This window comes from Amphibalanus amphitrite, unplaced genomic scaffold, assembly GCF_019059575.1.
Source record: "Amphibalanus amphitrite isolate SeventyFive unplaced genomic scaffold, NRLGWU_Aamphi_draft 000143F_arrow, whole genome shotgun sequence".
NCBI lineage: Eukaryota > Metazoa > Arthropoda > Thecostraca > Balanomorpha > Balanidae > Amphibalanus > Amphibalanus amphitrite.
This window is the reverse complement of record NW_024881638.1, coordinates 127,032-153,175: the sequence shown is the minus strand read 5'-3', so window position 1 is coordinate 153,175 and position 26,144 is coordinate 127,032. Positions and strand designations below refer to the sequence as shown.

Here is a 26,144-nt window from a genome sequence, read left to right as displayed (position 1 = left end):
CGCGATAGCATCACATGTAGACATGGACGGCTGTCCGCGATGGCCCCACATTATGACATGTCAGGCTGTCCGCGATAGCCCTACCTACATACATGCAGGGCTGTCCGAGATAGCCCCACCTATAGACATGCCCGACTGTCCGCGATAGTCTCACCTCCAGACATGCCCGGCGTTCCGCGATAGCGAGGCTACAAGGCACGACTGTCCGCGGTAGCCTCACCTGCAGACATGCACATTGCACGGCTGTCCGCGATAGTCACACCTGCAGACGTGCACGGCTGTCCGCGATGGCCTCACCTGCAGACGTGGACGGTTGTCCGCGATGGCCCCACATTGTGACAGGTCAGGCTGTCCGCGCTACCCCCTGCCTACATACATGCAGGGCTGTCTGCGATAGCCCCACCTAAAAAATGCCCGGCTGTCCGCGATAGCCCTACCTACATACATGCAGGGCTGTCCGCGATCGCCCCACCTACGTACATGCAGGGCTGTCCGCGATAGCCCCGGGCCGTCCACGATAGCCCCACATCCATCCATGCAGGGCCGTTCGCGATAGCCCCACCTGTAGACATGCCCGGCTGTCCGCGATAGCCCCCACATTGTGCTACACCAGGCTGTCCGCGATTGCCCACTTAGACATGGAGGCTGTCCGCATAACCCACCTGGTCACCTACGGCTCTCGTGACCATTCACTGCCGTTCACTGTGATCTCACAGTCTGGCTCTCGCCAAAAAAAAAAAACTATCCGTTAGGTGCTCCACAATTAACACCCTCAGTGAGGTGGCCCGTTACACATCCTTTAGCCTGTAAGTACCAGTGCCCGATATGTACTTACGACAACTACAGAATGCCACCATACACTTCGAGTTGTGCTGCCACCAGGTGGCAGTGCACCCTGCACCTGGCCTGTCGCTGGGGCTGGGCGGTAACCTAACATAAATGTTCACTCCACAGCTAGTTCGGCCCGCCAGCCCAGCCGGCTCGCCATTCGCCACCAACTGCGACTTCCCTCTTCCCGTTTATTACCCAGGCGACAGACGGCCGCGCCCCCTCCGCCTCAACCCACTGCCAGTGAACCCGCTCTCGTGTCAAGGCCGGCTACGGCAGCCGACACCGACAGCCGTGGCTCTCCCGCCGACGCAGACATCTCGGTTAGTTCGGGCGGATGCTTCCCGAGACCCGGCCGTCGACTGTCCATCGCAGGCCGCGCCACCGCCGGGCCGGCAGGTCTCCGCCCACTGCAGTACGCACCACTAACGGACCATCCGACTCTGCAGGCGGGCGCTCCGCCGCAGCAGCACCGGCTCGACCTGAGCCGGCTCGGCTGCAGGAGGCTCAGCCACAGCCGGCTCGGCTGCAGGGGGCTCAGTCCCCGTCTGCTCCGTGGCGTGCTGCAGTGTCTCAGGCACAGCACGCACGGTCGTTCCATTGTCTACAACCGCGTCAGCGCCGTCCTCAGTTGCCTCCCAGTGACAGTCCACGTACAATGGCGGCCCGTCATCGACACTGTCACTGTCCCCGTCGCCGTCATCGACACTGTCACTGTCCCCGTCGCTGTCCTGCCGGTCACATCGGTGACGAACGTTTCTGACGTGCCATGGGACCCCATCGACCTCGACTACCTGTCGCGACACCAAGCCCGTCACCGTCCCGCGCCGTGACATATCTGTGCAGCGTGTCCCACGTCGGCGCACCCACACCCTGTCCCCCACTCTGAGACGCGCCCCGTCAGATACAAGTGGGGGTGACCCCACAGCCTCCGTGGCGTCAGATAGCGGCGGCCTAACACGACACCGGTCGTCAGACTCGGGTGAGTGCCGCTCGCTAGCTTCAGCGGCGTCAGACGGCGCGGACCGAATACAATCCCGCACGGTGTACTGATACACCCCGGATGCCGGGGCGGACTCTGCCGTCACTCCATCGCGCGGGGTCACGTTGTAAATGTGAACCGCTTCGGCCACGGTACACTGGCGCCTCGCGGCGATGACTTTGATTGTCCGATGGCACCGCTCCACCACACCATTCCCGCCTGGCTCGTGGACAGCTCGGAATCTGAGAGCCACTCTCCACCGCGCCGCGAGCACAGCCATATGACGGCCACGGAACACCGTGTCATTGTCTGTCAGGATCTCCTCAGGGGCTCCGCGCTCGAGAAATGGCTGCTCTAGGTGGCCAACGCTCTCGTTGGCGTTGGCGCGACGCAGCGAGCGCCACACGCAGAAGCGCGATGGCCCACAGTCAATGACGGTGAGGTAGTTCTGTCCGCGGTGATGGGTGACGTCGATGGATATGCGCTGCCACGGGACAGACACGCCGAGCGAGCCATGTCTCCACCGCACCGGGGCCGGGTCAATCGAGCGGCACGCGTCACAGTTCTCCACCACAGCACGAGCCATAGCCCGGGTGACGTCACGCGACACATCACGGCGGGCAAAGTACAATGTCCGACGGACACCGGGGTGGCCGGCCCGATCGTGTGACTGGCACACGGCTGCACGGAGCTCGTCCGCCGTACCGCTGTCGGCACGCCCAGCGGCGGCACCGGCCAGAGGCGGCGGCTCGGAGACGACCGCCGCACTGACTCCGGGCGATGGAGACTCGCACTCTCGAGTCACACTCACGTTACGAAGCCAGTCTTTGGGGACTCGCGTCAGTGCGTCAGCTCGGTTCTCAGCCGACCGCACGAGCGTCACCGACAGTCGTAGCCGCAGCTCACCGACCAGCTGACAGATGATCCCCACACGTCGCCGAATCATCAGCTCCCCGTGCGCCTTTGTTCTGAGGCGCGCGCGGCCGCTGATGGCGTCATCAAGCCAGCGATGAACAGTGGCCGAGTCGGTGCGGAGATCGATTGTCCGCGCTCCCCAGGCGACAGCCAGGTTGACGCCTCGGTTGGCGGCGTCCAGCTCGGCCATGTTGATGTGCGTGGCCTCATTATGTCTTAGCCAGCACGCGTCCTCGATGACGTCACCGTCCGCTGACTCCAGCACGACTCCGGTGGCCAAGGAGCTGGCGTCCGTCCAAACAGCCATGGCGTCACCCTCAACGCACCACGTGCCGCGGGCTGGGTCGTCACCATTCAAGCGGCCTGCAACATAGTCTAGCTGAGCACGCAGCGCTGCGTCATCGGTGACGTCATCCCACGCCCGAGTACATCCTTTTGGCGGTCCTTTGGCGTCTTTCAGCTACGCAAGAAGGAATCGGCAGACGCAGACACCTGGGCGAGCGAGGAGGGGAAGTCGAGACCGTGTTTCCGCCAAAAGGGAAAACAACCAAGGTAGGTGGTAGGTAACTACACCTGCGCTATCTACATCAGCTGCCCCGCATGACACTAATGGGACCGTATTAGAGCCGGCGATAATCACGGAACATTAGTGTCGGGGCAGACTGCGGCGGGGCAGACTGCGGCGACCCCTAGGAAGAACAACTAGGGAGAACAACATTCGACAGATGGCAGCACTAGACGAGATAATCAGGCAATACTTTAATATTAATGGGAAAGAAATCATGCCAATGTTTGCCCTCACCAAGCATGTTACCACGACAATGGAAGAATGTAGTGTAGTACCCCTCCCCGGGCCCGCCGCGGGCTGGTAGCGGCGGACGGAGCCGGTCCGACCTTTGGCCGGCCGGGTCAGGTAACCGGGACGGCCGCGCCGCGGCGCCGCGCCCGGGCCGGCCGGGAGACGGAGTCGGGTGCCCGCCGGCGAGCCGTCGGCAAGGGCGCGGGGCACATTAGTCGAGTTGAATGTTCACTGTTCAGTCTTGAGTGCGAGTGATGTATGTGTGAATCGATATGTGAGCAGCAAAATCCAACAAGAAAACAAATCCGTGAAAGAAAGGCAACGCTGGCAAACATCACCACCATAGTCTTCCTACGCCGAACGAGTTCCACACCAACGTGCATCAGCGAGAGTAAAACTAGGATCCTAACAGACCCACCCACCGCCCCACCGTCACCCCATTCCTTCCCAAGTCTCCTTCCCCTCCGCTCGGGGCGTCTTTCAGCTACGCAAGAAGGAATCGGCAGACGCAGACACCTGGGCGAGCGAGGAGGGGAAGTCGAGACCGTGTTTCCGCCAAAAGGGAAAACAACCAAGGTAGGTGGTAGGTAACTACACCTGCGCTATCTACATCAGCTGCCCCGCATGACACTAATAGTAGTTAAGGTATTTGTGACATAGCACGCAGTCGGTACCCGGAGCATGCTTTTAGAACCTGTTTGTGAATCCTGTTTGCAATGAGGCACACTCATTTAAGTCGCTAAATGATGCAGGTATGCATTCATATGAATTAACCACCAGCCTATTAGATAAGATAGCATGAGCATTTCTTGAAAATGGCAAAAAGAATGCTACATTAGTTCCTTTTGTAACGAAATACGTTTTTGAACCGTTATAAGTCATTACTTATTCCTGGCAATATTTGAGCCAGAACAATTGCATCAACATTTCTTTCGGAGACAGCAAAGTTTCGCTTGTGTTTTGTTTGATGAAACTGGAATATCATACAATAACAAACAGAGCATTTCCAGCTTAAACCGTTATAACCGCTTCAAATACTTATTAACCACAAAAAAGGAGCGGAAGCGTCGCGATAAATGAATGGCAGGTCTCGTCATTCCACGCTGCTGAGCACACAGACCTTGAAGTCTCGGAGAGATTCTTCGGTCAAAACCTTCCACATCGTCAAGGGTATTTTTTACAGACCGACAACGTGTTTTGTCAAACAAAAACTACAAGGCAGGGATAAGATAAGGTAAATCATACGATTAATTGCAATAGGCAATTGCGATTTACCTTTATACCTTGCTATATTATTTGCACCTTCACTAAAAAAAAACGCGAATATACCTATACACACAATGACTGACTCGGGCTGCATAATGCATTCGCTCAACACTTAACCCGCACCCTTTACCCTGTGGTTTTTCGCAAATATCTCAAAACGGCAGCGCGGAGCGCCGCCGTTTTTGCATACCTTATCATATATCTTTTCTGCATGTGTGTTGTGAAAATTTCAGACCAAGGTCGCTCAAGTCAGGTTACCCATGCACTTAAAGTGAGCTCACCTCACAAAAAGTTTCAATGTTTGTCAAAGCTACACCAAGTGACCAATCACTTTGAAACTTTCAGCGATTGATAAAAGAAACAATAACTTCTTTATGTAAAAAAAACTATCTCAAAATGTTTACATCGGTGACCTAGGGTCAGGTCAATATTGAGACCTCCCCATTACGAGTATAAGTCAACGGGTGAAAATTGAAAGTGTCTCTATTGGACGAACGTCATTCTAAACACTCTCAAACGCTGAATTACAAGTAGCAATGACACATTGAACTGAAAATGGCACCCGTGACCCCTGTTGATGCCCCTGAGGTCATCTCAGGTCACAAATAGTGTATAACAGTTTTTCGCGAATAGCTTTTGATAGAGGCATGCTAGAGCAGTAAAAATGCCTTAGGATGTGTTCGTTCAGCTCGACGATATGGGTCGACTGATATTCAACATGACCTTCCCGGTCAATTCATGACCTTGATCTGTGGTCAAATTTTCAAGTTGGCTTTCCAAGGCCAAATTATAGTTCATTCATGCGTCTTGACGAGAGGAAAACGATGCCGTAAAAGTACACTGTAAAAAATATTGACGAGCTATGTGTCAAAACAAGGGTCTCGAAACAGTCACCAGGTTGTCAATGCTTCCGGTACCTACCACTTGACTAGTTACCGCTTAGTTAGCTTACAGGCTGAGAACTATCCAGATCGTTATGATCCGGTATTGTAATGATACCCTAGGTGTACCTTTGTTTTGAAGTGCTGAATTAACTATCAAGGTTGTTTGACGTTTGTTTTCGCCTCAATCCGAAACGAGGAAGACCCTCATCAAATTATTAGGTTAAAGCCAGCCTCAGGATGATCAAAATACTAGGGGTAGTTTTGTCATAGTAATCTGTGAAGGTTGAGGAACAAGCCGTAGCAATGCACTCGTCACTCAAGGTATATAAAAACACTAGGTAACACCGAAAAATTCCTTCAACATGAAGGCAACGGGTTCAGGTCTTGACAACTAGTGCTAGCATGATTTGCAAGATACTTGCTACGTAACTACTTTACAGATTTTCCTAATACTTTGCTATTACTTATGTTTCGCGATTTAATAAAGACATATTTTTAGTTATCCTCATTAAAATTCGTTCTTGCCAAGAAATTTGTAATTTCACGGTATGACATCATGCCTTCAGGAAGCCTCGGATATCTCAGTATCTAGGCAGTGAACCTACTTAATTCTGATGTTTTTAGAAATGAAATTGATTTTTGCATTCTCTTGATATGAACTTTTTGGAAAACAACAGAAAAACATTAAATTATCGCTTTTCAAAGTGCCATTTTGTGCTTGATAAGAAGTGATGGCCCTTAGACAGAGCGTTCCTATAAAAAATCTAGAGTGAGCTGGCCTCTATAAAAATTAAAATTAGCACCAGTATTTAATTGTCTGTTAGATGTTAATTTTCATTAAGCTTAAGGTTCTACGGAAAAAGGCGAAATTCGCCCCTAAAGGCTTCAATGTCTGAATGAAAAAAGGCACTATGGTAAAGAGGTAGTTGAAAAATGGGAGGGAGCTGGCCTCTACAAGTTGTTGATTGAGATAGATTAGCGTATTGACTTTCGATTGATATACCTCATTAAGCATATGGTTTTACGGAAAATGGCTAAATTTGTCGAAAACTATCTCGTTTTTGTTATAAACCGTATATTAGAAATGGCGACGTGCGCCACTTCCGTCGCCGACGCCATTTGGACGCCATGTTGCCCGAGATTTGAGCGCTTGTACGCCTTGGCTTCTAAATTTCAAGATGAATATTGAAGGCAGAAGACGGCGTTGTGCATATGGGGGGCACGCACTGATTTCAAGTGAGTCGGAAGTGCCAAAATTGAACAAGATTGGTTCCAAGTACGTTTCGAAGTCCGTCATTCAGGCCCTGGGAATGGGTGACCCTGGCAAGCTTGCTGGACGATACCTGTGTCATAAGTGTATTTCCTATGGCAGGTCGCAGATGAAAATTGTTCAGGTGAGATTACTTGACTGATGTGTTGGCTCATAGCTGGGCTCTCCATTGATGTTTGCAGTGTGAATTTACTCTTGTGCTGTGCAGATTCACAGGAATTTGTATCAGTCTGGGAGGTTTGGTCAATCAGTCATTTTTATCATATGCTATTTTTGTCACATGTGCTAAAAATGACAACGATTCTGCTATTTTTGGGAGCGATCCAGTCTGCAAAACGTGGCAGGGTTCGACAAGATCTGGTTGGGGCAGACACATGCTGCGTTCGGATGGGCGGTTTCGTTTTTTCATCGGGGATCAGGTACTCTCTTTGCAGACGTCACCCGAGCTGCCATATCTATGTCTCACTTGCGCAACAATTGTCTTTTCATGGTTAAATATATAACAAAACATATCTAACCTGACCTTACCTTACCTACAACCTACAACCTAACCTACCAACCTACAACCTAACCTACCAACCTACAACCTACCAACCTACCTAACTGGATATGGCAGCTCGGGTGATGTCTGCTAAGAGAATCCCAGGGAATATTCCTCAGACCGTTTGGGCAGGCTTCTACGGAGAGTGCGCAAAAACTGTAGCCACTAGGTATATCTCACTCTGCATTATATCTCACTCTGCATCACGCAAAGCCCTTTGTCCTGGTATTGTATCTAGCCTTGAAATTTATTTTAATTTGATTGTTTTAATACGTCTCGCCCGAATGTGTAGCTTACTACATATCTGGGTTGTGTATATAAGTACTTTGACGGCATTTTTTCTATCCTTAAACAATAAACATTCATGGTTTACTCGTAATGAAGACATTGGTCTTTTTTATATATATTAAGTGTTACCCACTCACACTCACCTCTTTTGTGTTATAATAGACTTTAATTACCTCACTCTGATAAACTATGTTTTGTTTCACTTCTTTGATTTCACTGGGTGACCCGGTAATGGTAAAAAACAATAAATATTAGACCTGTTGTCACAGTGGTTAAGTTATACCCCGCACCTTTAATGCCCACCTAATCGACTTTTTTTTAGGTATTTTACCAACCACTGTTTCTATTTCAGTTGAGAGGCATGGGTGCGGCGAACACCAACCCCACGGCAGTGGAGGCCAAGAACCGCCTCCGCCTGCTCCTCATAGGAGCTGCGCCGACAGTGGCCGCCGCAACCCACGATGACCCGCGCGAGTCCGGGGCCTCAGTACTGCTGGAGGAGAAGGAGCCGACTTACCTGAGCGCCACGACGCTGGACCTGGACCACGAGCCGCCAGTGGAGCCAGAGGTGCCGGACGCGGACGTCACCGCGGTGGAGAACCTGGTGACCGCCCGCCAGCCGTGTCCGGGACCCGCAGCCAGCGCCGGCGCCGCCCCGCCACCTGCAAGCCTTCCCTCTGGAGCAACCGGTGTCGCCAGTCTCTCCAGGCAGGCGCTGGCGTACGTCGCGGGGTACGTGGCCGCTAAGTGCGCCACAGTGGACAGCACGCTCGGCAAGATCACGTCCGATGCCAGCGAGGTACCCCGTGACGAGCGCTACGCCTGGATTGACACCCTCAGCCGCGGCGGCCTCACGGTGCCCAGCGCGCGGTGGCTCGATGAGGTTGAGCAGCTGGAGGTGCTGTTCACCACGATGCACGGAGGAGATGTCGACCGCGGCCCCGGCGTCGTTAGGCGACTTGCCGAGGCTGCTGCGCTGAAGTTCCCGCAGCTGCATCCATACGTACTGAGGAAGTACGCTATGACTAGGACGCAGCTGCGGGTACGTGAGATCCGGCGCCTCATCGGCGACAGAGAACGTCTCCGAAAGGAGCAGCCTACCTGCAGCCGGGAGGCCAAGCGTGCGCGCCTGTACGTGCATCCTGGTGATTAGACTTCAGCGTGGCCCTGCTTTGTGTGCCGCGCCGGCTGTGGCGGAAGCCGGCGGCGGCGTGCCACAAGACTTTAGCGTGGCCTCGCTTTGTGTGCTGCGCCGCTGCGCTGGCTGTGGTTGGAGCCGGCGGCGGCGTGCCGCAAGACTTTAGCGTGGCCTCGCTTTGTGTGCTGCGCCGCTGCGCTGACTGTGGCGGGAGCCGGCGGCGGCGTGCCGCAAGACTTTAGCGTGGCCTCGCTTTGTGTGCTGCGCCGCTGCGCTGGCTGTGGTTGGAGCCGGCGGTGGCGTGCCGCAAGACTTTAGCGTGGCCCTGCTTTGTGTGCTGCGCCGCTGTGCTGGCTGTGGTTGGAGCCGGCGGCGGCGTGCCGCAAGACTTTAGCGTGGTCTCGCTTTGTGTGCTGCGCCGCTGTGCTGGCTGTGGCGGGAGCCGGCGGCGGCGTGCCGCAAGACTTTAGCGTGGCCTCGCTTTGTGTGCTGCGCCGCTGCGCTGGCTGTGGCGGGAGCCGGCGGCGGCGTGCCGCAAGACTTTAGCGTGGCCTCGCTTTGTGTGCTGCGCCCCTGCGCTGGCTGTGGCGGGAGCCGGCGGCGGCGTGCCGCAAGACTTTTATGGTATTGGTGATCAATGATCATTCACATTCGTGATCGTGGTAACCTCGGTTATTTGCCGTTTGTGAGACTGTTTGGCGCGGTGAGAACTGATATTTGCAGAGCTGAGTTCGGACCGAGCATGTTGGTTCTGCGCTGTTGGTTACTACTCTGTGCTCGTGGTAAATTCACATTATCATTTATACAATTAATGACAGCTCAAGTTTCGCCTCAGTTTTGCGTGTGAGTGGTGAAGCTTGTTTCCGTTTTAAAGTCGTTAATGTGTGTTTTGTGCGCATATTTTTAACCCGGACTTCTTGAAGCATTGAGATGAATATACGAATCGCTGGGAGGGATGCAGATTTTTGGCTCCTCATCAAACTTCCGAATGGATGGTCGAGACAGATTTTTTTGGTGCATTCTCCATCAGTAGGTCAACAAGTCACGTCGATGTCAGGTTAAGTCTGAGACAAGTCACTGCATTGGGTTTAGAGACCAGCTAACGTCATTCAATATTGGAGCGTCCGAGTTCTTAAATGTATGTGGAAACCACTGAACTCTAATGGTGGAAACCGATTTCGCTGCGTGTGGTGGGAGGGTGCTAGCAGCGGCCGTGAAACGTCGCTCACGACGACGTACAGTACGCCGGGATGTCATATAATTAAAACTTTCAGAAAGCGCGTTCTCTCGGCCTTCATTTACACTGGAGATAATAGGTGGACAACCAGCACCATTTCAGAGTTATTTTATTTACAGAAGCGGTTTTGCATCAAAGTCCCTGCCGTAAGTGTTGTGTCTATGCCTGCCGCTGGATATTCGGCATCAGGGATATATAGTTGCGGATGTAAAATAAGAAGCGATGCCAAAATTAGATCAACCAGGAAAGCGACTCTGCTAAATTCAATTCTATCCATTTTCTCACAAATACGCCTATGCTTTACTACGCGGATAATATGCTATTTCTATTTACTGGTAAAGACTCAATTTATAATTTAAGCCTTTTGATAGCTACTTGATTATACATTGAATAACACATTATAATGATTATATTTTGACACAATGTAATAATATAAAGTGTCAATTTATAATAATAGAATTTGAAACATTGGTTAATTTTTAATGTGAACGATATGTACCGTACGCAACTGTTCAAAAGCAGCACACGCATCAATCAGCTGACGCCACATTCCCGGTGGCGCTGCTCACGGTGCACGCCTGTCGTCACTAAACCAGCCTGAGATTATTCGCCAGGTAGCGGCTGCGTTTCCCTACTTGCTGAATCATGTTAGCAACTTTCCATTTCCAGACACTTTTTACGGCAAATAAATTGTTGGGTTATTTGGAAGGTGAATGACAATTTTATTTCTATAAGTCAATACATTTGTATTTCCGATTGCCCTAAAACTTTTTTTTTAATCGTTTGCGGTAGGTTTTTATTGTTCGCAATAAAGTTGCGCACCTGTGAATCCTTCACTTAATGCGTTCCCGGCTTCCCGGCGCCAGCTGTTGCGCTGTGCCGTGCCGCGTTCGGTCGGGGGTGCGCGAGTCTGTGCAGTGCGAGTGTTTATCACTGGGCAAACCTGTATCGTTTCCATTTGTGCAGTGTCTAGTTATGAAGAATTGCTTGCCGATATCAGTCGGTGACACACCAGGGAAATAAGCTAAAATTAGAGCACTCTATTTATTGCTCCCGCTACTTCACCGTCTCCCATAGGGTCCTGTGTTGAGCTGGTGTCGAGGCTCTAAAAATGACGCCGATTTTTGCACCCTTCTCACGAAAACCGCTCGGACCGCCTGGAAACCAATTGTTCCGCTCTAAAAATTTCATGATCGACGGGAAAATGAATGAGGAAAAGATTGGTCCTGAAATAATTCTGAACTCCCTGTAGAACATATCGAAATATGGCTGCAAACTAGGAGCATGTCAAAATCGACAAAACATTACAAATAAACTTACCGGGATTTTTTATTTTCCATGCATTTGTGTATGAAATCAGTCGGTTTTTCGGAAAGATCATCTTCTGTTTAATAAATAATTCCACAATTGCAATCGAGAAAAAAAAACATTTCCGCTGTGACAACAGTTTTGGCATTGTGCCAGTAGTGTGGCGTGCGCGGTGCTGCGTGGTCGTCGGGGCGGAGTTGTGAGTATTTTCGGTGTTTTAAATGGTTGATGGCCATTTGAACCAGCTTCATATTATTTCCTACAAATTTTTGCATCAAATTATTGCTTTGAAAGACCATTGAAACCCCTTATCTCTTCATGAAACACGATCATATTCATCGTCGACGAAAATGGCGCGGGACTCCATGTGCATTCCGATCGAAATAAATCGTAAATTAAATAATATTCGATGATAAGTATCATATTCTAGTGACACATTTTCATAAAATAAGGCATAAACTTTGCAAGGAAGTCAACATTGGATAATTGGATTCTTATTTTGCTCACATATCCTTGTAGTAGTCAAATGGCTCAATTGTTAGATAGATGTAAGCATATGTTTTGGCTTGATGTTTGCTGTGAAACCACCCAGCCACTTGCTGGTTGAGTGGTTTTCTGATAATTACCTGATAATCATTTCTCCTTTTCCTTAAAAGAAACTAAAATTCCTTTCAAAGTAATCCATTTTAAGGAAAGGCGGCTTGCTCATTGGCATTTCATGTTCTTGTTTTGTTATTGCAGGCAGTATTTTGATACAATAATGCAATATGAATTTTTTGCAATAATAAAACCTAAGACAAACTTAGTTAATGTGTCAATCAAACACCCAACAGAAAGATTGTGAGTCCTTGTGACGTGAAGTAGAATATTCTATGAATGTGTTATATAGAATATGCCAAATATTAAATTAATTATTATTTGATACTGGTAGCTGAGCAGGTGAATTATGCCACAATATAATTTCATTTTCTGGTTTTGAAATAGCCGGCAGTATTTTACTTCAACAAATGTAATATACATAGAATACATGTTGTTATGTTACCTATGTTAAAAGTTTAATAACAGCCAACAGAAGGAGCTGTTTCAGCAGATAATGTTTGTACCTTATGCATTACCTTTCTTTTCTGCAGGACCATGCTTCCGCTGGGTGGTCGACATTTGCCTCCTGAAGAAGTTGAGCAACATGAAGACCACCAGATGAGGTGTCTGCAGTTCATGTGGAACTCTGCAGACTACAAGTGTTATGTCAACCACAACCAAAGTGCTGTGATCATGGAGGCATGAACCTCATGACAACACTTCAGATTTGCAGTTGAACCAAAGTGTGATTCAAACCACCTGTGGCATCTCACTCAATGTGTGAACAGTGTGATTATTGTGCAGTGTTCAGCTGCAACTAAGACATTTATTAGTGACTTGTTTTGCAATTAGCCACCAAAAGCATTTTTTGGGCTGGCTGCTGTAATTTGGTTGTGCACTGTGCAATAGTGGTAGTGTTTTGTCACTTGTCAAGTTGTCAGTTGTGCATGTTGCATGTTTCTCTTCCCTCGGCCCTCATTATCAGTTAAGTGGTGAATTGGCATCACTCAGTCTCCCCAGATCTCCATTGACTGTCTGTCAACCACCTAACTTGAGATGGTATTTGCTAATAGCGTCAGAAAAGAAGTGATGGTAGACATTTTTAGGAATATGAGCTCCGTTTCATGCGTGTTCCAGTGGTCATTTTGTCACATGTCCCATAGTGTAATAAATGGAAACTGTTGTTCCCTTTTGAAGGTACTCGCGGATGCAGAAAGCGTTGGGCCTAATTATTAAACGCACCCTCCTATCAGCGACGCACGAAATCGACAAATATCATCCTTTTTAGAACAGGAGGAAACGAAAACTTGTGAACATAGCTGTACCTACAACATGAACAGTGCATAAGGAATTGAAATTCTGGGAGTTTTTGAAATTCGAAGAAACTCAAGTTGTCGACAGGTATGCCCCCTTGCACGTCAAAGACCGCCTAAAAAACAAACGTCTACAAATGAAGGCAGTATTCGTATGTTCGTTGTAATTGCAGCAGCCTAGCAACATGTATTGCGGTCCGATGGCGAATTGCACTCGTGCTCAAAAACTATGCCGGTAACTGCCAATGCACTTAGGTCATAGGTGAGGAGAGGAAGGGTTATGTCATATGTCAACATCATAGAAATGGCTTCATCTGAGCTGTGCCTATTGTACATAATTCAACCAATCTATGCATTTCGTTTCTTGCAATCTACTCATGCTTTCACTCCAGCTTCAGAGTAATCATCCCATATTGTACGTCTTAAGATATTGATTTCTATGGCGGTTTGCAATTACTAGCCACGTCTCACCTCAGTTTGGTGGCCCCGCATCGGCCCACTCGGCCGCTCTAAAATTGACTTACGGAGGAGGATGGTGGCTTTTATTTTAGCTTCTCCGCCGACTGCGGGGAGCGCCGTCGCCGAGGTAGGAGCAATAATTAGCTTATGTTTGGGACTAATTTCCACGCTTAATCAACATTTTAATGTTATTTTAATTAATTCATGTTAATCCTTGACGCATTCTCTTTCTATTGATACCATCCACCGGTCTGAGAATTACTGCCTTGCTGCGTAAGGGCCGATAAAAGATCACGCTTTTAGGGGTATCTCTTCAACATGGGGCAGGAGCAATAAATAGAGTGCTCTAATTTTAGCTTATTTCCCTGGTATGTCACCAACTGATATATGACCTGCAGTGATCGACGTTCTGATTCAATAACTTGCCATAAGCCATTATTCTCAACGAAATCGCGCAGAGACGTTTGCAAAGTTGTCGAGGGGGGGCGAAACAAGAGCGATTTTAAATGAATTGCTCTCCATGCAGTGCAATAGGACTTAGGTTTAATTTTTCGAAAGTTGTGGAGCCGCCCCCGGTGTCCGGCCTGGCCAACTCTCTCAAGAACCGACAGCTAACGGAACACTGAAGTTTCACTACGACGATTTCCGCCAAAGTTATGAAGAAAGGGCAAGTGCAAGAAGTACAAAACTTCTCTTGGTAATCAAAACTTAGGTTTGGCAAATTCCAAACCCTAAGTCACTACAACTGTGGATAAATAAGCTGGTTATTGACGGCCAAGCTCTGGCCAATCTGAGGTTCAGACCTATCATCAAGTTCATGAGGCAGCTGCGGTTGGGCGGCTCACGGGCTCCACTGCATAGGCTCAGACAGGTACTCTACAAAATGTCGTCTGTGTTCTTAGGTTCAGATCTATCGATAGGTATGTGCATGCTTCTGATTCGATTGATAACTGTAAACGGGCGCTGGAAGTGAAAGATTCGCTTGATATACGAAAGGTGCATTGCAAGAAAGCATATTATTTCAGAAATACACTTTCATTTTATCTTGAGCGTTTTTGGAATGGGCCGGATGAATTCGTCATCAAACTGGTAAGGGATTTCGTTTGAAGACCACCGATATTTAATAATATGATGGTCTTCAAACGAATTCGCTGGCAAATTCGATGACTGGATTGGGCGGCGTAGGATCTGCTGGTCATCTGACTATGGGTTGAGCAATACGTTAGTTTTGACCTAGTTTGAGCTTCATTCGTGAAGTAGGAACAAGACGATGCTTCTTTTGAGCATCGTCACTAAACAAGCCGCCCTCGTTTTGACATTGTTTTTCGTTATTATTGTTACTAGGTACTTTGTTATCATACACAGCATTAACGAGGACCTGCTTCCAAAACAAGGCAGAAACGCTCCAGCTATTTTTGGGACGTGGTAAAAACTAACCGACACCTGGTAACTGTCATCTGACGAACACAAAACAAGCCAGGGGCTCGCAGCGTGTGTCAAAAGTAGGATGCAAAACTAGTCTGTACCCCCGACATTTAGCGTTGAGAATCATTTGACGAGGGGCTAGTCAATATTTTTTACAGTGTAAGCTCGTGCAAGATTTGAGTCAAAAGTGATTGCAGAAAAAAAAACAGTTTCCGCAAAAATCGTTTATTTTGGCAGTTCTAGACCCATGCAGGCAAAACCGTTGAGCTATAAGCAAATCTTAAAGAAATATTCAGAAAGAACGATAATAGGACTATCGAATGCGCTTTTCCGGGCGCTCTATATTATTTAGGGGCCGGGAACACCGCCCTTTGGGGAACACCGCCCACCCCGATATCAGAAATATAAAAAGGTCTAGGGCGACAGTTGACTGTCTTTTACCAGCGTGACGACAACAGCAGTGCAGGTATGGGCAGTGCACCGCATTGGTTTATAGGTGATTTGCGAGAAATTCTTAATTTTACGGTTCTTAAATATGTTTTATACTATTTCTAGCATAATAAGCAAAAGAAAACTGATCTTATTTGACAGACATTAGTCCTGAAGTAGTATTTTTTTGCAATAACTAGGACTCATCCGAGCATTACGTGCTCCTGCTCGAGAGAAATTTTGGTCGTGCTGCCATATTTAAGGATTTTTAGAAAAATGCAGACACTTGGGTTACACCGCCCACATGGTATTTTTTTTTTTTTAGTACATTGTGACACCTAACCAAGGAGTGGCGCATTTCAAATAAAGAAAGAACGTTGTTGCTATGTTTTCTTTTTAGAGGATAATTAAGAATTTCGAGGAAAAGGAAATTTTGGGACTTTTAGTCGTCTAATTACATAAATAAGTACATTGTACTTACATACCAGGGATATGATAAAATCGTTTCCACTGTATTTCATAAATATACCAAAACGACTCAAATTTGCGATAAGGAGAACCACTTAATAGTCCAGCGATCTGCACATTTCGTTGCCTGCTGAGCTTGGGCGGTGTTACCCAACGGTCGGTGCTACCCCGAAAATTGTAGACATTTACTAAATGTGGAATAATGCAATTATGAACGACAGTACAAGAAAACAATTGGTTGAAATGTACCTATGTAGAATTGATGCGACAATCCAATGAAACTGAGAGATTGATCATTTGGCCAAAAATTACGTGACTAGACCCCAAATGGTTAAGGGGGTCGGTGTTCCCCCGTCTTCCCTACCTATATAGCTTTTGTGTTTCCGAGATATGCGCCGGTCTGTTGAAAATTGTCGACATTCGGCCTGAAAATCGGCGAAATTTGACCTTTAATGATCTCTAGTGACCTGACCTTTGACCTGACCAGAAAATTCACCTAAGTAATTTCGCCATTATTTTTGACGCGCTTTTGAACGCCGCCTTCCCTGTATTGTTACGTGGCCCAAGAGCCGAGTTAGAAGGGAGGGGTGTTCAAACACCCCCTCCCCTCAGCAGGGCGTGGAAATCCAGTAACCCCAGCAGGGCGCGGGTTATGACCTCATGGCATCACGCAAAAGAAAACTGCGTCGCTCTGTTCTTCGCTGACACACACCAAGATCTCCGGCTTGGTCATCATATTTCAAGCAGAAAACCACACCTATGACCTAATGGCACAGCAGAAGAAATGCGTTGTAGCCTTACGAGTTTGTGGTGATCATTTGACGCGGATGACGGCTGTATACATAATTGCACTAACAAGAAGCCATCAATGACACCCGCAGAGTCGGCAGAATCATTATCGCGTGCAACAAATCCGGGTTCAATGCGTTGACGGCTTTATGCTCTTCCTTCATTACCTTCATTATCTTCGTATTTGAATAATCCTCAGTGTTTTTATGCCTAGGCCAAGCTTCACTTTGTTTTAACCCGATGGAAGGCACAATTTTAACAAGATGGTGCGTAGTAAGAAAAGGTTTAAGTGATTGCAAGGCAGTTACGTGTCAGTTGGAATCGCTTTCGCGAAGCTATCAAATATTGTCATGTGCTACACTACACGACAGCATGGCTGCATTTGTGTGAGCGTTATTCTAGATCCCCCTATATATACGTGTTGATCAAGACCTAAGCCTGCACCCTGACCCACCCTGCGTAGTTAGCACGCTGAATCATCATCATTATCCCGCGCCCCGTTGGGCTCTGCCGAGCAACGCGCCCGGTTGGGGGGGCCATTTTGGCCCCCCCCTAAGATCTCGAGAACCAAGCAACATAGCGACAAGCGGTAAACGGCGTTGGATAGCCCCAACGGGGAACTACCTTGTGACCCAATTTTATTGACCTAGGTCAAACCGATGACGTCACAGGTCAGGTCAAAGGTCCAATTTTCACCGTTTACAGGCACTTCAAGAAATGCGTTGTAAAATCGAGTAAAATGCATTTCATTGAAAATCATCGATGGGGAAATGTTCTTCAAACACATAGGGGAGATCCGTGTAAGACGCCCAGGGTCGGTAAGAGGCCCCATCGCTTTTTTTACCAAACCAATAATGTTATTTATTTTTTAATGTTCTTGTAAAGCAGAAGCCCTCTTGAAACAACAACTCACGAAACCTGAGGTATCAGGTGCGTCGCAGCGACTTTTGGTAAGCCTGTTTCTGTTTTTGCCCCTTTACTTGCTAGATATATGCATCTTTATCACCCTTATATATCTGAAAAAACAATGGCTATCAAATGCAATCTTATCTCATCGAAATTGTCACATGTTAGCTTCAAAATAGACCATGTTCTGGTGCGCTGCAAATGTCTCATAAACCATAAATATTGTGACGTTAAAACACTGCATTTTTTTAAGAGGCCCTCCCTTCGAGGATTATAAAACGCCCCCCGATAAAAAACGCCCCCGATGCTAAAACGCCTGCACCTGCGGCAGGCGTGCAGCATTCTTTTTTCAAGGAGTTTGTTTTTGTTTCCTTTTTTCTGTTTCTTTTTCTAGAGGTAATAGGTACAATTTTCGTTGGTCATCAGCGTTTGGTTGTGCTAGTTTTCGCATTGTTCGAGCGCTTTGGAAGTGTTATTGGTTTCGATAACACCGTATTTGCTTAGCTTTTCGAAATAAAAGGCCTTGCAGCTGTGTTCGCAAAACGTCTTTTACAAGTCGACTTGCCTTGTTAAACGCCCGAGGGGGGGGGGCGTCTTACCATACCCATAGTGTAAGAGGCCCTTTTGCAACTTTTTCCAAAATGTTAAAGTTTACGGTTTGTGTACCCCCTAGATTCATTTTGAATGCAAATATGTATGGGAAAATGATGCATGCTCACAGCGCATGCACACGTTAGCTCTTAAATATTATCAGTTGTCTAAAAATAGCAACTGAGCTTAAGGGGGGGCCTCCTGCACCACTCTCCCCTATTTTGCTATTTGAGGTCACTGATACCAGGTCAGGTCACAGAGGTCAGGTCACGGGAGGGTCACAATATGAAAGTGTCGTGTGATACATGTTTTATGGTCCATTTTACATGACAAATGCGATTATATGGGTCAGGCAGCCTTTGGGGCCAGCTTAGATCACGTTTTGGTCAAGGTCAGGTCAAGGTCAGGTCAAGGTCAGGTCAAATTAGGTCAAATTTCAAAGTTAATATTTTTGCATAAAATGGGTATCGAATCGATGCAGCTCGTCACGGGGAGTTCAATGGTGGTCTTTGTTTTGCCGTACGAGCTCTAGAATTGCTAAAAATTGAGTTCAAAAATTTGACGTCATCATTTTTGAACAGTTTTTTCGCTATAACTTGGCCAAAAAACGAGATATCGATCTGAAATTTGGTATGTATATAGAAGAGCGCTGGGACTATCACATATATTCCGGTTTTTTAGAAATTCGGAAAATTTTTGGATTTTTTCAAAGTTTTTCTAAAAAAAACAATTTTTTGATTTTTTTTGGGTCAAAAACCAAAAATTTTGAAAATCCGAGATAGCAGTTTTGTAGCGCCGCCTTTTGTCTACTAGACCATATAAAGAACTTTGAAATTGCTTGATAACTGTAGATTTGGTGAGCGTTTCAAGATTGCATGTTTTTTGCTCATTTTTGCTCGAACATGACCTCAGTTTGACCTCAATAACTCCTGACCTAAGGTGACCTAAGACTTGAAATTTGGTGTGAAGGTGTCAAATTGATGCCCGGGAAGGTACTGAAAATTTGGCGGCGCTGCGCGCCGCCGTTTTCTTGCTATTCAGGAAAAACCACAGGGGGGGGCCAAAATGGCCCCCCCCCAACGGGGCGAGGGTTATCACGCACCCTCACAGCTTCCCAATAACCCACCTATAACCCGCGTCACTCTCCATTTTACGATCGAGTTCCTGTGTATGCCCACGCGGCTCGTAGCGTGCTTCTCCACTAGTGGCACCCTGAGGCGCAGCAGAGCGCGCAGTGGGCCTTCGCCGAGCCCGACACGACCTGTCGACACGGTGGCTGCCCCAGCCGGGGGCGGCGAGCCCCGATCGCCCGCGGCGGCGGCGCTCCGGAGTCACCGGCGCATAAGAGCGCTGTGTGCGTCCTTCGGCGTGAAGAGCTGTGACGACGGGCGCAGGATGCGGGTCCTATCCACGGTGCTGCTGGTGCTTGGAGCGGTGGGGTGTGTGCTGGGCACGGAGGTGATCTGCTACTGGGCCTCATGGACCTCCTACCGGACAGGTCAGTCGGGACGGCGATCGCATTAATAAAGGTGTAATTAATTATGTTCAAGGGTTAATGTGATGAGTGATGACGCAGGTAAATATCTGCGTTTGACTAATTACGCAATTCATAAATGCAACAACCTACATGTAAAATTATATCTATTCTTGAGGCATATTCAGACCACAATTGAATGGGAAAGGCGCTTAATTTAGACGGCGCCGTGCTGGAGAATGTGCCCAACCGACTAATCCCCGTCGCCCGACTTAAAAACATTTGAGATGTCAACTTGGAAATTTTCAGCACTTCATCCAGCATCAGTTGGAGATTGGATTGCTTACTTTTACTGGTTTAATTTTTATTTTAAGTTTTTTTTTTGTATGTCATATCTTCCTAAAGTCGGCAATTTCGACAGATATTGGCTAAAAGTTAACGCAATAGATTAATGAATTGATTTCAAAAATCCAAAATCAATGAGATCGCCTAAACTCAGGTTTTGAAGACGAGTGGTTAATACAAGCAAATACCAACTGAACTTTTGATTAAAAATTGAAGCAGGTACTCAAATGGTCAAATAAGCGACTTCAACTTCTTGCGGTCGCACTTCGGATTGGCCGTTCCGCCCCGCATCACCCGGCGGCCGGCTGCGTACCTACTTTTCTTGCGGTGCCTCACGAAAGAGTAGAAATCGTGAAAACGGGCATGTCCTGTAGGCTTCCCAGGGTGATGAACGAGATTTTGCAGCGATGTGATGAGGTCGACATAGTTCATGATTCTTTATCTCGCGTCAGGTCTTGTGTTTTAAGATGTGTTATAAAAAAGGCACGATGAGGCACTGGACGTCGACCGATAACAAATGAAATGAAGACTTGCCTGAGCAGGACAGAACGTTACGCTCTGGCCCAAGATATCATCCAATTATCGTCATTAGCGTATCTACTTCAGCACAATGAAACGTCAGCTATGGAATGCTTATTATTGAAAACGCAAAGCCATGTCTAATGCTAATTATCATGAACATAAATAGGGAGGTACTTGTAGGTGTTCCATAAGCAAAAGACGTAACATACTGCCATTTGTACAGGGCACGGTAAGGTGACCGTGGATGACCTGGACCCCACCAAATGCACCATCTACATCTACGCGTTCGCCACGCTGGACGAGCGGACGCTGACCATGCAGCCGTTTGACATACACCTGGATATCGACCAGAGGGTGAGATGCTCACCAAGAGGGACGGGTTAACTCCCGTCGCGGGCTCGGTTATAAAATAAATAGCTTTGCTGAATGGTCGATGTTATGTACTTAGTCAGAAGCGTGTCGCCTTCTGTATGTGACATGTTCTCACGTTTCCAAAATAGAGACCTTAGGGCTAGGGCAAGAGAAATCACGAAACCCAGTGAACAATGTAATGTTTGCAACCAGTCACTATGCTCGAAGTCAATTAGCCTCATTTTGTGAGACATTATATTCATTATAAACCCGTTCAAACTTCGATTACCTTCAGATATGTCGGTAGATGTTTCCGTCACCGAAAGAAAAAGTACCTAACATTCGCTTATGAAGACTGACTTCCAGTAATTAACCCGCGCCCCAGTGGCGGTTTCAGCCAACTTCGCCCTAGTGGGGGGGGGGGGGGCATATGTTACCATCCACCTCTCACTCAAAAACTAAGAGGGCTAGAAAGACGCAGTAAAAAGCAGTCGATAGCTCTCAATGCGTACGTTTGAAAGTATTTCAGTCATTTTTTCACCTTAGAGCAATATTGGGGTCACCAGAGGTCATCAAAGGTCAAATTTGCCAATTGTCATTATATTTTTCAGAAAACATGCCGCCATCTCAGGAACTACGGTAGCTAGAAAAACGCATGGAAAAGCAATCGATAGCTTTTGAACTCTTCTTTTGAAAAGGTCATTATCAATATTGACCTCAGGTCAACGGTTTAGCCTCCAGAGGGCAAAAACTCCAAAAATAGCTGTTTTTACGAAAAGTGTTTTTCGACAATAACTTTCGACTACAAAAGGCCACGACATTTCTATTGCCAGAATCGTGTTACCCTCGCCGAGACGCGTCGAATGAGTTATAATTTGACCTTGAAAGGTCAACTTAAAAATTTGACCTCAGGTCAAGGTCATGACCTGACCGGAAAAGGTCATGTTGCATATCAGTCGATGCGTCTCAACAAGACAAACACAATGAGACCATCCCCAGCGTTCTATCTCTTTCTAATCGCGAGTTATTGGCAAAAATCTGTTTGTAGCCTCAAATGACCTCGGATGACCTTTCTAGAGGCTATCAGCAAAAATGACACTTTGGTCATCACGAGTGGACTAAATCATTGTGATTCTGAAATATTTGGACTGTTCCTATGCGTACACACGGATGTAGAGGCATTTTCATTTTTCTCCATTGACTTGTAATGGAAAGGTCACGCCACTGACCTGACTAGGTCACGGATATAAAAAATCCGAGATATACAAATTGTAGGCGCCCATAACAGCATGCAATCCACCAAGTTTAAAACCTTTCTGACAAACACTGCAGGCTGGACATGATTGCAAACTTTTTTAGGCTTGGTCAGTTAACTTGACCTGGTGACCTGACCTGACATGACCTGGGGTCAAAAATTTCACACAATGTCCAAAATTGATGTACCAAAAGCTACCGCAGGCGGCGCGGCGCTACGCGCCGCGGATTTTTATTCACACGCAAAAAAAACGCGACAGGGTGGTAACATATGCCCCCCCCCCCCACTGGGGCGAAGGTTAATTAATCTATCATGTTACCTAGATCCAAACCACCTGCAGGGATATGAGCGGTTCGTGGCTCTCAAGGAGCGCAACCCTCGCCTGCGAGTGCTGCTCGCTCTGGGAGGCTACAACGACTCTGGTCCCAAATACTCGCGAATGCTGGCCAGCCGCGAGCGGCGCAACAAATTCGTGCGTCGTGCCGTCGCCCTTCTCCGTCAGTACGGCTTTGACGGGCTGGACCTCGACTACGAATACCCCACGGCAGCCGACAAGCCGCACTTCGCCAAACTGGTGGCGGAGCTGAAGCGCGCCTTCCGGCCTTACGACATGTGGCTTTCCACCGCCACACCAGCCACCAGAGAGCGAATCGACGAGGGCTTCGACGTGCCGGCCATCGCCTCTGAGATTGACATGATTCACGTAATGGCATACGACTTCCATGGCAGCTGGGAAAGCACCGCTGACCACCACTCGCCGCTGCTGCCCCGTGCGTCCGACAACGGCCGTGGATTCGACGTGGAGACTACCGTCCACCACTGGCTCCGACGCGGCGCTCCGGCGGCCAAACTGGCGCTGGGCGTGCCGCTCTACGGCCGCTCGTGGACCGTGCCCGGCCCGGATAAGAGGCCGTCTGTGGCGGCGGGCACGGGGCCCGGCCGGGCGGGGCCGTATAGCCGAGAGCCTGGTACATTGACCTATCTGGAGATCTGCGAGAAAATCCACGACGGCTGGAACGCCGTGCAGGTGAGGGATACATAATCAGATGGTTTAACTTTCAAAGCCGATTGCTATAAAACAATAATATCGCTCTTGGCTAGCTCACAGGCCACAGTGCATTTGAGCATTCATGCACAACATGGCCTGTAACATGAAAATAGGCAGGTAACTTAAATCGATCGATAAAACTGAAGAGAAAGGTCAGACTCGCGCACAAACATTTCCATTACCTACACTTTATTTTTTATCTCCCCTTCCTCTCTCTCTCTCTCTCTCCTCTCTCTCTCTCTCTCTCTCTCTCTCTCTCTCTCTCTCTCTCTCTCTCTCTCTCGCTCTCTCCCTCGTCGACCATCTGACACCCCCCCTTCCGCTCACAGGACCCCAGCGGCCGGGCAGGACCTCACGCCTTCTCCGGCGACCAGTGGGTGGGATTCGACGATCCCTCCACAGCTGCCAGGAAGACCCTGTTCGCGCTCAGCCTGGGCCTCGGCGGGATGATGGTCTGGGACGTCGGATCGGAAGACGTCAGGTGAGTAGACTGCGACTTGCGAGCCCCTATTTAACGCTGAACGTTGAACGTTCATTGAATGATGCGTGACTTTTAGTGACGCTTGTTTATTATCTGTGTCGGCCGTTTACTAAGTACCTAAACGGCTCGCCACATTCTTAACCTAAGACTGGCAGCATTTTACGAAAACTGGCAGTTATTCCTCATGGCTCATTTGAATATTGATGCAATTTTAACTAAGATAATCGCGTTATACCGCCCATTGTCCATCCGCAGGGACGTGTGTGGCGGCGGACCGTGGCCCATGCTGACAGCCATTAACGCCTATCTGGAGCTGGCTGGGAGTGCGACCGCAGTGAGCCCTACACAGCGACCGGCAGTGACGGCCAGACCGACCCAGGTCACCACTGTCGTCAATACGGGAGCGGGTGCCGGCAGATGTGAGTGCAGGGACGCATAAAGAGAAGTACAAGCACCTACCTAAGCTGTGACAACTGTCAACTAAATACATAGGTACCTGCAATAGGAGCCGCCGACTCCTGACTATAGTGAAGCATTGCGTTGGCTAGAGGGGTCGAAATGATTATTTAGTGATTATAAAAACATCCCGTCTTAAATTATTGGGGGTTTAAAATGACAGTGGCAATGCATGTTTCCTCCTTCGCGGCTTTCACATATAAGTTCGGTCGTTCGGTACAAACTACAAGTCACAAATCTTGTGATAGCAGATCTTTGAGAGAAGAACGTGAGCAGTGGGCACCCAGCCTTTTCAGTCCTGGGTCAGAGCGATTGTCACTGGTCACTACCCTAAGACTTCGATCAAAGGTGTAAAAAAGTGAAAGGTTCTAATAACCCCCTCTTCCCCAATAGTCAGCTGTCCCCGTGACGGCGTGTTCGCCGACCCGGCCGACTGCACACGTTTCTACGTGTGCTCCTCTGAGAGACGCAGCTGCCCCGCGGGCACGGCGTTCAGTAGTCGCTCAGGGACCTGTCAGAGAACGGTGCCAGAGTGTCCGACGGTGGCGAGCGCCGGGCCGCCCGCCACCACCACGACGACTACCAGGAGACCAGCGGGCAGATGTGAGTGCACGGGTGATTCTTGATCATGTAGCTAAAAGTTAGAAGTTGGGTATATATCGATGTGTTGACGTAACGGAAAAAATACATTGGGATATGACGGGCAACAATTCGCTTGGTACGGTATCCAGCCACAATGCGCTGGAGTGCTCGTATGCGGTTGTCAACTATCGCCTCATTTTCAAGTGACCCTATTCATATCCTCGGGGAAGGGTATCCCGAACGTTAGCTGTAAAACCAATGTATTTGTTCCTAAACAAAAAAGGGTGCTAATCACCTAATCTCGCACCGTAAATCCATAGATCGATGGAACTGCTTGGAGGTCGCATTATTCAGCTTGGGGGCACCAAAATCCAAATGTATCGAAAGCTACACCTGGCGGTCACAGTCGTAACTACTACTCCCTTACTTGATCGCAAAAGAACTTGCGGCGCTACATTCGGGCAGATGACATCTCGGAACCCAGTCATGAGTCAACAAAATACAACCAAAGTTGCTTGGTCCTCATTTTCAACTGGTTTGAACGCCCATTCGAGTTACTTTCGGCTACCAGTACGATATTCACACCTGAACAATGTATATTTCTGGAAGGCGTTTGGTTCTAATTGCACACACAAGCCTGTGACATTTATGAATGACCGTTTTCATCCGTTATTGTTTCAGTCACCTGCCCGCGGCCCAACGGCCTGTACCCGGACCCCTACAGCTGCCGTCGGTTCTTCTTCTGCCAGAACGGCAAGGCCGAGTCGACTGCGTGCCCGGCCAACACCGGCTGGGACAGCCAGATCGGCGCCTGCAACTGGCTCTACAACATCGACTGCCAGGACTAGGCCGGCGTCGGACGGACGGCGTCAGGGGGGCCGAGAAGGAGTGAGACGACTTGATGTGGATGTGTTCGGGCTGTAATATTGCAGCGAAGTGTGTCGATTCGTGAGAATAAATCACATCGAACGGTAACATCGTAAATAACTATCATCGCTATTCAAGTGCGGATCATGTGACGAAGTAGACTAATTGTTTATGACAGACTGTCTTGTCACCGGCGTGCTGCTGTCAGACAACCGCATCCTCCATGTGTGTGAATGCGTCATTTGCAAATATAGGTACTTCAGATTCATCTTGTGTGGGAAGTTGAGCTATCATCTTCAACCATTGCCAGTTCAGAACTCAGTCACATGTGAATTTCCACAAACAAGA

At 48.3% G+C, this 26,144-nt stretch overlaps 2 protein-coding genes across 2 annotated transcripts; one reads left to right on the top strand and one right to left on the bottom strand.

Moving 5' to 3' along the window:
• Positions 1–1,253: 1,253 nt before the first annotated feature.
• LOC122382615 lies at positions 1,254–3,032 on the bottom strand. The gene has a single exon (XM_043368173.1). It carries the CDS (start codon positions 3,030–3,032, stop codon positions 1,254–1,256), a length of 1,779 nt encoding a protein of 592 aa, XP_043224108.1.
• A 7,972-nt stretch (positions 3,033–11,004) lies between these two features.
• LOC122382583 (probable chitinase 10) lies at positions 11,005–26,064 on the top strand. The gene is made up of 8 exons (XM_043368112.1): positions 11,005–11,048; positions 19,605–19,913; positions 20,980–21,110; positions 22,703–23,389; positions 23,740–23,891; positions 24,147–24,310; positions 24,741–24,950; positions 25,611–26,064. Exons 2-8 carry the CDS (start codon positions 19,811–19,813, stop codon positions 25,775–25,777), a joined length of 1,614 nt encoding a protein of 537 aa, XP_043224047.1. The 5' UTR covers positions 11,005–11,048; positions 19,605–19,810; the 3' UTR covers positions 25,778–26,064.
• The last annotated feature ends 80 nt before the right edge of the window (positions 26,065–26,144 follow it).

Bases quoted from the DNA above. Each gene is read 5' to 3' on its own strand.
- LOC122382615 (XM_043368173.1), bottom strand. From the start codon at position 3,032: ATGGCTGTTTGGACGGACGCCAGCTCCTTGGCCACCGGAGTCGTGCTG.
- LOC122382583 (XM_043368112.1), top strand. From the start codon at position 19,811: ATGCGGGTCCTATCCACGGTGCTGCTGGTGCTTGGAGCGGTGGGGTGT. The intron at 19,914-20,979 runs GTCAGTCGGGAC...CCATTTGTACAG, and splicing joins ATGGACCTCCTACCGGACAG to GGCACGGTAAGGTGACCGTG. The intron at 24,951-25,610 runs GTGAGTGCACGG...TTATTGTTTCAG, and splicing joins CAGGAGACCAGCGGGCAGAT to TCACCTGCCCGCGGCCCAAC.